Consider the following 13784-nt stretch of genomic DNA (forward strand, 5'->3'; position numbering starts at 1 on the left):
TGCCAATCTAGGGGGGTATCATATAAGGTGTTCCACATTATTTTTTTTCTTCATACTTTTCATACATTTTCTTCATACATTTCATCATACTTCATTTACTTATATACAGCTGAGAAAGCATAATATTGGTTATATTTTCATTATCAGTGAATTTCTAAAAAAAAACAGGAATGGAAATTTCATGTTTTTCTTAACTGATGAATACTCCTAAGAAAGTAGCTTAATGTGATGTTTACACTTAAACTTCATCCTTATGGCCAATACTAAAAGAATCTGTTGTTGTTATTGTTAGATTGAATACTACGATACCATCCAGGTCTTATGATGGAAGAATTTTTTCATCTATTTTTCATTACCTTTCCAAATTTTTCTTTTTGTTTGCTCTGACCCATTAGAGTTCTGTAAGAAAATTTCATAGAACCGATGTATCTACTAGCCCACAGTCTTAACTTGTCAGATAACGAAGCTAAGGCCTGAAGAAGTGCTGTGTTAAATGGCTCACACAACTATACAGATAGGGACTAGAGCAGAGACTTGATTTTGCACTTTCACCAGTATTTTATAGGCAAGACAAATACGATGATTCAGGGGAAAGGAAACTGGATTTGAATTCAGATACAGGGTCATCCAGGTGCATCCAGATGTAGCTTCATAATTCAGCCCTACTGTGTTACTACTACCTGTGTGACCTTAGGTTAGTCACAAAATTTCTTGAGTATGTGTTCCTTTGTCTGATGATTTCTAAGGTCTCTTCCGACTTTACTACATTCATGTTCAAAACTTGTTTACTTTAAAATGACAATCCAAAGACAGTATTTTTTTTAATGACTTTTTTTTTTGCTTTTTGGAGGGCAATTGGGGTTAAGTGACTTGCCCGAGGTCACACGGCTATTTTTTGTGTTAAGTGTCTGGGCCAGATCCGAACCCAGGTCCTCTTGACTCCAGGGTCGGTGCTCTATTCACTGCACCACCTAGCCGCCCTAAAAATTACCTTTTTAAGACTTGAACGTGTTGAAGGTTTACTGAATTAACACATTATAGAAGTACTCCGTATAACATTGTCTTGAACGTTTTTTGATATAGCCTCTATGAAATATTGAAACCATTAACATTCATCCTGTCCCTTGAACCATCATTTTATGTCAGTGACTTATCTCAGACCTAACATTTGAGGCCTACCATCGTTAAAGCTAGAGTCACTCTCTTTACTCTTCATATTGATACACATGAACTTTTTTCTCCTATGGAGCTAATTGTCCCATATAATCATATTTTGCTTAATAGGTTCTTTTTTGAATTACTTGTGTTTGGCTAAATGTTTGGGCACGCTCAGATGCTTAACCTGTTTGGGGTAATAGCCTACAAAGGAACAAATTGTGTCTGTTTCTATTAAATTTTGTTTTCAATAGGGTAGTAGATTCTCAACATCATTTTATAAACGTGATTATTGCTTATAACAATTGATTTCAATACCTTTGATTGCTGTGTATTGCTTATGTCAAATTTAAAGTTCACTGTCATAAATAGACTTATATATTAGAGAGAATTATACTGTTGAGTAGTGAAGTGAATTTGGAGGGTATGAGAAACTTTTTAATGATAGTTTTAAAAAAATTTCTCTGTTTTTTTAATCTTTCAGATTTCATGTTTCAAGCTCTTGCAAAGAACCTCAAGTATATATTCATGCTTTATCTGATGCTCGATGTGTGTTTGACATGGCTGTAAGTTGTTTTACTCTACTTGTAGCTTTATTAAAAATATTTGTGGACTCAAGTTCAAAATGTCAGTCTCCTCCTGTGTTACATTTATTTATTTATTTCAGTTGAACAAACATTAAATTAACATGATATTGAAGGCATTTAAAAGTATGTTCCAATTTTAAGAAAGGTTATCTTATGAGAAATCCCAGTCAATGCAAAAAGAAAAAATGGTGGTAGTCTTCCTCTCCCCCTGCCCCAGTTTATTAAATTATTTATTTTTAGTTTTCAGCATTCACTTCCATAAGTTTTAAATTTTCTCCCCTTCCCTCCCCAAGATGACTTGTAATATCATTTGGGCTCTACACATACATTCCTATTATAAAAACATGTTCACATTAGTCATGTTGCGTAGAAGAATTATAACAAATAGGAAAAATCATGAGAAAGAAAAAAAAATTTAAAAGGAAATAGTCTGTTTCACTGTGCATTCCAACTCCATAGTTATTTCTCTGGATGTGGCTAGCATTTTCCATCATGTGTCCTATGAAATTGTTTTAGGGCCTTGTACTGCTGAGAAGGACTTGGTGCTCTTGTTTAGCTCCTAAAATGACATGCATTTCATAAGATAAATATCCTGTGTATCTGGTTGGTTTTTTTAAGTGCTGTAAGAATCAGTTCTGTATTAAAAGGGGGGAACAATGGGTTATCTGCTATCAAAGATTTTTTTGCCTGTGGATACCAAGCATACCAATTGTGCCTTGTGTATGTATACAATGAAAGTGTCCGGGATGATAATTATATAATAGGGACTTGGGGGCAGCTAGGGGGCACAGTGAATAGAGCACCGGCCCTGGAGTTAGGAGAACCTAATGTCAGATTCAGCCTCAGACACTTGACACAGACACATTCAGTAGCTGTGTGACCACGGGCAAGTCACTTAACCTCCATTGCCTTGCTTTCCCCCCTCCAAAAAAAAACCCAACCAATTATAATAGGGGCTTCTTAAACTGTGGGCTGCTACCCTCCAGTTTAAAAAGCACTACTGGTATATAACAACTAAGAATTAGGATATTAAACTTTCTGTCGTTTTAGCTTTATCCATTAGTAGAAATAATTAAGAAGCTGATGGTATTCTATTAGAGATTATTATTGTTCATAGGGTTTAGAACCAAATGGGATCTTAGGGGTCTTTTAGTTCGATTTTGCAGATGGAGGAACATTAGGTAAGTAACATATAGGGAGGGTATGAACCAGGTCCTTTAATTTCAAATATAGTGTTCTTTCCATGTTGCTGTATTGCTCATCTTGTTACATTTAGACTGAATTCTAAATTGGAATTTTTCTAAGTCTGCATTTTGTAAACCTTTGTAAATGTTTTCATTGTCCTTTAGGGAGAATTTGGCTTTAAGATGACCATATTGGACATTGGTGGAGGCTTCACCGGTAGTGAATTTCAGTTGCAAGAGGTAAAGTTGCAGTGATAAGTAATTTTCATTTAATATGTATTGCAATCATTTTCCACTATCAAAAGATTTTAAGAAGAACATGAACAAAGCCGATTTTTATACAGGTTGTCAGTGATTATAGTTCAGGTGGATAGTTCCATAGCATCTATAACATCTTCAGTGTAGCTGCTATCTATAGAAAGAATTCTAGGAATTAAGCAGTTCCCAAGAATCATATCTGGTTAACTACCCTAGGCTAATTTATTTAGTCTTTTGTAGTCAGAAGAGGGAGAAAAAGTTCAAAAGAACCTAGTATCTTAGATCTGTCTCTTGTCCTTTTCCACTCTGCTGTTCATCTTGTCTTGAGCCATTTCCAAAATGGGTAGAAATTCTTTTTATATTTAACAACATGGGGGAAAAATGGAAAAGTGCTGCCTTTTATTCACATTAAATGAATCTGTTGTGTGAATGATGACATAGCATGTGAGGTCACTGTCATCGGTAATGTATTAATGAATCCAATTTATTTTTTTGCAAAAGTAGATTCTTTTAACCAGTTGACCACTGTGTTAAAGATTTAATGCCACTTTAGCAAACACAAAACCATGACAACTTCTTGTTCTTATATTAAGTGTCAAAATTCCATATTGGGTAAAATTTAGCCACATTCCCAATCGTTCCAGACAGTTGTCCAATCTTGTCTACATCTGTAATATCTTCTAGTTATTCCCCTCCCTTTTTTCACAAAATCTCTCAATCTCTCCTTCATATAGCTGCCAAAATAATTGCCTTTTATAGTCTGTCCCTTTTTTCTTTTTAGCTTTTGTTGTTGTTTAGTCATTTCAGTCATGTTGGGCTCTTTGTGATCCCATTTGGGGTTTCCTTGGCAAAGATACTGGAGTGGTTTGCCATTTCTTCCTTCTTTAGCTTATTTACAGATGAGGAACCGAGGCAAGTAGGGAACAGGGTTAAGTGACTTGTCCAGTCTTACACAGCTAGATTTGAACTGAGAGAGATAAATCTAATTAACCTAAGGAGGCCTGGCAATATCCATTGTGCCACCTAGCTGCCACTTTAGCTTTATATTATACATTGTTCCCACTGCACTCTGCAGTCCAGGTAGACTGACCTTCCTTCTGGTCCTTAGACTCAAAACCTTCTTTCCTGTGCCTATGTACTGGCTATTCTCTGTACCTGGAATGCATTCCCTTTTTACCTCTAATGTCTAGTTTTTTCAAAACCTTAAAATACTGCCTTTATGAAGACTTTCCTATTCTCTCAACCACTGTCCCCCAAAATTACTCTGTATGTATTGGATACATACATGTTGTGTCCCTAATATAAACTTCTTAAGGACAAAAACTAAGTCTTGTGTTTTGCTCTCTGTGTCACCTAGCACAATGCCCTTTGACTTTAATTTCTTTAATATTGTTGATCATAGGTGACATCAGGGGTGGGTTTTGAATATAGCCTTTCTGACTCCAGACCCTAGGACTCTTTATTTTCAGGCAGTACATATATGTTTATTGATTGACTGACACAAATGAGCCTGCAAAACTGAGTATACCTATAACAAAAGCAAAAGAAATGGCAACTGATTTCTGACCTCCTCCGGGAATTGACTACAATTATACTCACAGATTATTTTGTCTTCTACATTCTCTTTCCTTGGTGATCGATCTCATTAGCTCCCGTGGCTTTAATAAATCTTTAGCCCCTTAATCTCATTCCTGAATTTTACTTTACCAGTTGTGACTATCTGTCAATGAATTTCTGACAGTAGTTAATGGTTCTTTTGGGTTATAATCTGCAGTCACTGGTAGATGGATGTAGGAAAACTTTATTGTCACTATAAACTGAATGGAAATTTTATTGTCAGTTTTGACGTTTTTGTGACTTGAGATGACTTGAAAATGTGGATAGGTTCCTTAAAAAGAAGTTATGATTGGCTCAGCAATCCATTTTGCTTAAGATAAGAACCAAATGGGTTTTTAAACTATAGTTTTGGGGAGTGATTTAGGCTAAACTAAGTGATAAGGGAATTGTTTACTTATCATACTTAACTGTCTAGGACTTTATAATTCCATAGGTTAATCACATCATCAGCCCATTGTTGGATGTCTACTTTCCTGAAGGATCTGGCATTAAGGTCATTTCAGAACCTGGGAGCTACTATGTATCTTCTGCATTCACTTTAGCAGTTAATATCATTGCAAAGAAAGTTGTTGAAAACGATGTTTCCTCTGGAGGTAATAATTTTGAAAAATTTGAAGTAAAATGTAAATTGTTTTCTTTCTTTAGGGGAAATGATCCTAGTTCATTGCCTCATTCACTTAATTCATCACTCATTCACATAGTTCAATACACATTGACCCAATATTATATTAAAGAGACTTAACAAATCCTAGCAGAGTCTCCCTACCACCTGTATTCTTTTTTCCTTGGGTATTAGGGTGCAGTTGTGGGTCTCCTGAGGTTTATATGTCTAAGATAATAGTGCCTTATTGTCCTAATTATTTTTATTATTATTTATATTATTATAATTGTTCTAATATTAAACCATTCAAAAAACCAAAAAGCCTTTAGCAACTTAACTTATATAGAGTATACTTTCATGTCACCTTTACAGATTGAAAAACAAAAAATTAGTGTTATAAATTCTTTATTTCCTTACCGTAAAATACTTGTGTTCCATAGATAAGATTTTTTGTCTTTGCTTCTAATTGCAATTCAAAGAGAGCCACTTGAAAGATAATGTTCTGCATTAAAACTAGTTTCAATGTTTATCTCACTTTTAAAAAAAAAAAAATGCACTATGTGTTTTTGAGGACCCAAAGGCTATTTTTAACAGTTTGTCATCAGTTAGATGATGTCAGCCATCTTGATTTATGAGTTGTTAGCTTTTTTTTCTTTTAGTCCATCTTTTTGATAAAGTGAAAACTTTCTGGTTCCACTAATTGTGCTCTCTATATTTTTAGTATAGCTTAGACTTTCAGTCATTGTAGTAAAATTCAGGTTAACCTTAATCTTTTCTTTCTGTAGGAAAGACCGGGAGTAATGAACCAGCCTTTATGTATTACATGAATGATGGTGTTTATGGTTCTTTTGCAAGTAAATTGTCTGAGAACTTGAATACCATCCCAGAGGTTCACAAGGTAAGAGCATTCATTCAGTCATTTAACAAATACCTATTTGATATACATAAGAAACATTGGGTAGTGTTTTACCCTTGAGGGATAAAGAAAAGAGGAAGGATACCAAGAAGAAAGAATTGTCTCTGCCCTTACAAAATTTTGTCTAGCAATGTCTTGGGGATTGGAGGGAGGAGCGGTTAGTGGGGTGATCAGCAGAAATTTTAGGATTTTCTGATGAGGTACTTAAATATAAAACTTTTTTTTTTTCTGTAGAAATACAAGAAAGATGCGCCTCTGTTTACAAGCAGCCTTTGGGGTCCATCCTGTGATGAGCTTGATCAAATTGTGGAAAACTGTCTTCTTCCTGAGCTGAATGTGGGAGATTGGCTGATCTTTGATAATATGGGAGCAGACACTCTTCATGAGCCGTCTGCTTTTAATGATTTTCAGAGGCCAACTATTTATTACATGATGTTATTCAGTGATTGGTAAGATGTGATTTTAATTTTAATTATGTATTTATCTGTCCCCATATCTCTCTTGCCTTTTGTGACTAAATTCTTAAAGAAGGATGTCTATAATGAATATCTCCATTTCCTTCCTTGTCATTCTTAACTCTTTACAGTCTGTCTTCCAACTTTATCATCTGACTAAAACTGCTATCTCCAAAGTTACTAAAAATTTCTTTATCCTTTACTTCTTTGCAGCCTTTGACAAGATTAATCACCCTCTTCTCCTTGATACTCTCCAGTCTCTAGGTTTTCATGACATTTCTCCTGGATCTCTTTCGTATCTACTCCTTAGTTACCGTTGCTGGATCTAGATCACTTCCACTAACCAGGAGTGCCCCATAGAATTCTGTCCTGGGTCCTCTTCTATATTCCTTTACTTTGTGATGTCATCAGTTCCCATGGATTTAATTAACTCTATGCTGATAATTCTCACCTTTCTAGCTCTAGACACTTTGCTGACCTGTAAGCTAATATATCCAATGGCTTTTCAGACATCTTAAACTCTGCACGTTCAAGACTGAAGTCACTGTCTTTTCCCCTAGACCCTCCCCCATTTCAGACACTTCCCTATTACTATCAAGAGTACCATCATTGTCCCAGGCTTTGCAACCTAGGTGCTAGCTGGTTGTTCTGCTTGCCATGTCCCCCATTCCAGTCCATCCTCCATTCAGCCACCAAAGTGATTTTCCTAAAGCTTTTCTCTCTCCCCCCCTTACCTCCCCCTCTCTCCCCATCCCTCCTGCTCTCCCCTCTTCCCCTCCCTCTCTTTATCTTGTAAATAGCTTAATCATACATAATTGTTTCATGACCTCCTTGGGACCAAGTACTCTTTTCCTTTCCTCACTGCTTAGCACAGTGCCTGGCACTTCATAAATATTTTTTTGACTGACTAGTTACTGATAACATGAAGAATGAAGGCTTTTATTACTTTACATCACCACTGAGGTTAAGTAGTATAAGAGGCACCATCAGAGCCAGGAAGGCCTGAGTTCAAGTTACCTGCTTGGGCAAGCCATTTAGTATCTTTTTTTCCAGTATACTATATATAGTTATTTCATAGTTGTTGGGGGTGTAATGTTTTGTTTTGTTTTGTTTTTCTTAGTTCAACAAACATTTATTAAATACTGGTATACACAACTACCATATTATCACCTTTAAATCATTTGGCAAGTGATGATTTCAGCAAAAGTTAATTTCAACTATTTTCTTTTTAAAAATATAGGTATGAGATGCAAGATGCTGGAATTACTTCAGACACAATGATGAAGAATTTCTTCTTTGTGCCTTCTTGCATTCAGCTGAGCCAAGATGACAGCAGCTTTTCCACTGAAGCTTAAAAACAGGCATTAACGCTTCCTTTTAGACCTGAAGTTGCAAGTTAAGCTTGTCTGGTCAACATTCCAGTGTGGAAGAAAAATTGAACAATCTTAACTATTCACTCTCCAAAACTTGAAAGAAATTAGTAATAATAGCTAATTGGGACCAGGCAAAACCAGCTTACAACTATAATTCTTTGGGGTGAGGTGGGAATTAGATAATGTGTCCAGATTTAAACTTACCAGTTGTCCAACCCCTAAGCGTTTAAAATAAAATATGCAACAAAATGGATGACTTAGTGGAGATGGAAGCCCATCACTTGGGTTCCCCATTATAAACCGTTTACATACAAGTACACAGTTTTTATACTAAGGATTCCTGTTAGAAAGTCTTGTAAAGTTATGTCTTTCGCCCAGATATATCAAATGTCAAGTGGAAGACCAGTGTGACTTCATTTAGATATGTTTAGTGTATTTAGAATGTGTAAATTTGTGCTTTGAACTGTAGTTTAATAAATGTAAAATTGCATCATAGTATTTGTTGTATTTGACCTGACGTAACCCTTGTATAATTGCAATAAAATTTTGTGTAGATTTTACTGTTTATTCAGGCTAAAACTTTGGGAAAGGGGCTAGTTAGCAAAGGTAGTTTTGAAATAGATGTGTACATGACTGTTTTGAAAGTTATTTTTCTTTAGCCCATTATTTCAAGTTTAGTTTGGCAGTACTTTAATTTTTTCAATTATTTAAGTTTCAATAATTTAAGTAAAATAAGTTTGATAAATCATTGTGAATTTCATATTCTTTACTGGAAAGGTGACATGTAGTTTGCAGTGTTTGTTAAACATAGTATGTTTCTTTAACAATTCTAACACCAAAAATGTTAAACCTGCAAGCCCAACAGTAATAAATAGACATCTGTATATAGATACAATGCATGTAGTACCTTAGACATACAATTACAAGTTTATTGGCTGAAATGGTAATTTATGCTAAATAACAGGTGGGGGGGGTAAATTGCAAATAGTTATACATATCAGTAAAAAGAAGGGCTATATCCATCTTCAAAAATCTTGATGCTCTTTTGCACTGGATATTTAAATTTTTTAATTGCAGGAAAGCACACCTTTAAGTTTTTTGACTGCGGTAATTAGAAAAAAAGAATTTTAAGCTGTTCCCTTAATTCTTTGTTACTTTGAGTTCAGTTAGCATTATTCTTTTAATTCTTGTACTAATTTGGTTGGGGTTTTTGTTTGTTTATCCTTGGCCTGACTTTGTTTAGTCAGGATTTGCAGTGTTCACTGCTAATGTTATTAATTTTAACTTTCAGGATTGAAATAGTAATGAAACAAGGATCATTGTTCCTAACTTAGCTTTTGCTCAGGTGTGGAATTTCTGCCTCCCAAGTGGAAGTATAACTTCACATTGGTGCCAATTGACAGAAAATCCTAACCTGTACTTATGAGTTAGGAATATAAAATAAAGCTGGTTTTTACACATGTGCTTCAAAGCAGAAAGAAACTGATCATGATTCTCTTGAAATTCAACCTTTGAAACCAATAGGGTGCACTCATTGCTTGATACTTTGTGATTTAATGAATGCCTATTTGAACTTAATATTGGGGCTACTAAAATTTAGGATCCTAGCATGCTGGTGTGTCATCTTAATTGTATTTGTGGGGGTGGCCAAGGCTAAATGTAGGGTTTTATGCAAAATTCTAAACTTACCATGCAATATCCTTAGAACTCAGATGGAGGAATTGCTTCCCTACCTCCTTTACATGTCATGCTTGTTTGTGGCCCAGGAATGCCAAACTTTTGAAGCTTCGAGCTTATTGATCACTTATAGCTTCTAAGTTTCACAGCATATCAGTTTTGCTGTGAAGTCTGTAGAAGATTTGGTTTTATGTGAAAATGAAAACAGCTCAGAGCTGAATTACCTTGTAAATGATATGGTAGTAACTTCAGGAGATGTCTGTATTGTATTTGAAGACTGTTTGCCATAAAAATTGAAGTTTTGAACCTATGTATTTCAATTTGATATGCTAAAAAATACTGAATTATTAATGTTGCTATCCTTTCTGTTTACAATATTGTAATCTCAATCCAGAATTTAACTGAATATAAAAACATGATTTCTATATAGTAAATTGAACTGTAAAGGTAACCTGTGTGTGATTCTAAATACACACTCTGAAGTTTTTTTCAGTCACCTTTTAATCCTAATGGCTTTTAATGTGAAGTTGAAGTTTTAAATATCAGTCTTGATATGTTAACTTCTAAGCATTCTTCCAGAATGTTTTCTTATGGTACAATTAACATTTGCATTCAGTTGTTATTTATAGAGCTATGACAAGTTTAAGCTGACAAAGTACTTAAGATCAGAAAAAAATGAATGTTTTGAAAATATCAAATAAAATCCTGCGTGCAATAATGTAAAGATTTCCTAGGGCCACATAACTTGTCACCACATGCATATTAAGAGAGAAATATTAGCATTTTATTGACTCCCAATACTTGCTATATTTTGGTGTTGCAATACAGGATTAATAGATTAATATAAGTGTTTTAATGCCTATAAAAATCCAAGAGGAAAAATTGACACTTTTTGAGTGTACAAGTGTTATACTTGTGTTGAAATCATTAAATCATTCTCTTTTTGGTAAAATTTAATATGATTTTCCCCTGAAGTTATTAGAAGCCTATAGAAGTCTGTATCCAAAAGACTATTTCAAGACTTCAAAAGACTTTTTTTAATTGTTGCTACAAATTGATTGGAAAAGTTTCTTTTCCATAATTTGGAAAAGGTATTTTTTTCTCTGTACCTTCAAATTAAGACCTTTCAAATTTCTTCAAATGAGCATTTGGGATACTCATTTAAAGCATGCTTAATAGTTTGGTTAGTAAGGACACTGCAAAGAATTTCATAAGCCATTTCTAGTCCAACCCAAGAATCCCCTCAACAACTGATGGGGCGTTGCCCAGCTAATGACATTTTTTTTTCAGTCTAAATTCCTTTACGTTTAATAATACCAGTTCTGTCATTCCTTGACTACTTCCTTCATTATCTTACTTCTGACAACTCATTCGCCATTGGTCCTTAAACATAGCATGTTTTTTAAGGTTCTGTCCCTAAGCCACCTTCTCTCATTTCCCCTCATGAATTCAACTATGAGTGGTTCAAAATTTGCATATTCAGCCCTGAATTTCCAACTGCCTCTAGACCATTTCCACTTGGAATATTCTTCTAGAACCTCAATATATCCAAAATTCTCTTCTCTGGCCCCCAAAACCATTTTTCATGATGCCACATCTTTCCAGTGTTTTGTTTTTAAACTGATGGCAAACTGCTATGCAAAAGCATCATTCATTGTTTGAGTGAAATAGGAACTGCTTTTTCTGGAATTTAAGAACTGCCATAATATGGCTCCAACCTTAATGGATATTCTGGGGAATTTTCAATGAAGCCTTTTCATCTCAGCCTTTCAGAATTGTACTCTTCCTTTCAGATGCCTTTCATTCACATCTTTCTAATCTGTGCTCCTATCACCCAAGTTAATTCCTCAACTATTCTTTGGGCTCTTGGATTTTTCATTTATCATGTTCTTTACCATATCTGTTTTCTCCACCCCAATTTAGTAGTATGTTTCTTGAAATCTAGAAAAATGGATCTTTTGTCTGATAAATGTTTAAGAAGTCTTAGGTAACAGGATGTGGAGTCTTGCTAAATATACAAGTTTCATTTGGGGGTATTACCAATGGTAGTTTTGCTCTGCTTAGTTGTAGATGGTTAGTTTCACAATATAAAACGTCCTATAATTCACTGTTGAACACAGGAAGTGTTTATCCCAGTCTTTTGAACTGAGAGTTTGGGGTCTTTTTTTTTTGAGTATATAGGAAGAACTCAACTGAGTTTCTAACTAGTTTGAAAAGGTCTCTTCACCCTTTGGGGTGCTTTACAGCACTTGGCAGCATGGTGTAAGAAGTTTTTAGGCCCTGTTTGACTTTTATCATTTTCCTCTCAAGCCCTAAAAAATGAGAATCTACCCTTGGTAGTATTTTTGGTTTGGAAGGGAGAGATGTGAAAAGATGTGATTTTAGATTTTGCTGTAGAGAGATTAAAGGAGAGATAAATTTGCCATAGTGGATAGGGTCTAAGTTTTAAGTCCCACTTACCATGTGCCAACTGATAACCAAGGGCAACTAGTACCCCCAAGCAACTCAAATTGGAGATCTACCTTGGGGGAGGCAATTTACACCATTCCTCCAATGTTGAAGGCAATGGCACAAATGAGAATTTAGGGGAAGGTGACTTTTGGGGTGGAGGGGGAGTTGAACCAAGAGCATGGGTGTGATAGAAAGTTCACTGAAGTTGTCATAGGAACTGAGTTTGAATTCTGATTCTGTGCATTACTGCTATCTCTTGACTGGTCAAGGCATTTATGTAGGCCTCAGTTTATTTACAGTATAAGGGATCACTTTTACCTCTAGCTTTAGGATTCTGTGAGTTTGCAAAAGATATTTTTGAGTTATCTTAGAAAAAAGACTTTAGTCACCTAAAATGAGGAGTTTTTTCACAAAGTACCTAGCTACCAAAAAAGAGCTATGTGAAAATGCAATGTCCCTTTAAAATTAGTCTTAATAACTTCTTAGAATATTAATGCTGAAGAAGGCATTTTTAAGAGTAGGAAATAAAGGTTTTTCTGACTGGAGGAAAAAAAATTCAGTCTAATACTCCTAAGATTTGGAAGAGAGGTCTCTTCAGACATAGTTTAGTCCAAGTTTATGTCTAAATCATGAGAATTCTCTACAATAATGTCCATGACAAGTTTAATTCCAACACCTCCAGTGTTGAGGAATCCATCTTTTGAGACAGCCCATTCCTCTAAAAATACCAGTGTTTTTAGGATCTTTTTCCTGATTATTAAGCTAAGATTTGCCTTTGTAAGTTTATTTGGTCCTAGTGTATTCAGGGTGAAAGTTAAAAATAAGTAATTCTTCCATATGAGAAACTTTAAAATACTTGAATGTTATTGATGTTCCACCGAAGGCTTCTGTAGGCTAAATGTCCTTTGTTCTTTTTCATTTTATTTTGGTTGATCCTCATGACATTTTGGGAAATTCAATGTATGGTGGCAAGAACACTGCATTTTTGTTTTCTTTTAACCATTTTTTCTCCCTTACCCCATTCCCCAAATGAAAAGGAATTAAAAACAATGTAAGAAATTTGCATACATAACCAAGCAAAATAAACTCCCACATTGGTGTCCAAAAATGTGTTATTTTGCATTTTGAATCCATTTCCAGTCTAGCAGGAGGTGATGGCATAGATCTTCCTCTGGATTCATGGTTGGTCATTATATTGCATCTTTCAAAGTTGTTACTCTATACATTGTTTTGGTTCTGCTCACTTCACATTAGTTCATATAAGTTTTTCCAGGTTTCTTTGAAGCCTTTCATCTTTTATATGACATAATTACATGACAAATTTATTTAGCCAGTCACCAGTTGGTGGATACCCCATTAGTTTCCAGTTGTTTGCTACATGAAAAAAGCTTTTATACATACATATATGCATACATACATACATATATAGATATATGCATATGTGTTGGGGTTTTTTTTATCATATGGGTCCTATTAATGTCTTCAAGGTATAGGTCTAATAGTGGTAAAG

General features: G+C 34.8%; 1 protein-coding gene across 4 annotated transcripts in view; it reads left to right on the plus strand.

Moving 5' to 3' along the window:
* AZIN1 (antizyme inhibitor 1) overlaps positions 1 to 13382 on the plus strand; it is a 39883-nt gene extending 26501 nt beyond the window's left edge. For all 4 annotated transcript variants that reach the window (XM_069080993.1, XM_069080994.1, XM_069080992.1 and 1 more), the window contains 6 exons: positions 1640 to 1721; positions 3092 to 3166; positions 5235 to 5394; positions 6188 to 6300; positions 6553 to 6767; positions 8014 to 13382. In XM_069080993.1, the coding sequence (XP_068937094.1) occupies positions 1640 to 1721; positions 3092 to 3166; positions 5235 to 5394; positions 6188 to 6300; positions 6553 to 6767; positions 8014 to 8128 (760 nt within the window). In that variant the 3' untranslated portion in view covers positions 8129 to 13382. The remainder of the gene's footprint in view (positions 1 to 1639; positions 1722 to 3091; positions 3167 to 5234; positions 5395 to 6187; positions 6301 to 6552; positions 6768 to 8013) is intronic.
* The last annotated feature ends 402 nt before the right edge of the window (positions 13383 to 13784 follow it).

The sequence above is a fragment of the Petaurus breviceps genome, unplaced genomic scaffold (assembly GCF_028583685.1).
Source record: "Petaurus breviceps papuanus isolate PSGF00001 unplaced genomic scaffold, PetGlider_PUasm1.0 98, whole genome shotgun sequence".
NCBI lineage: Eukaryota > Metazoa > Chordata > Mammalia > Diprotodontia > Petauridae > Petaurus > Petaurus breviceps.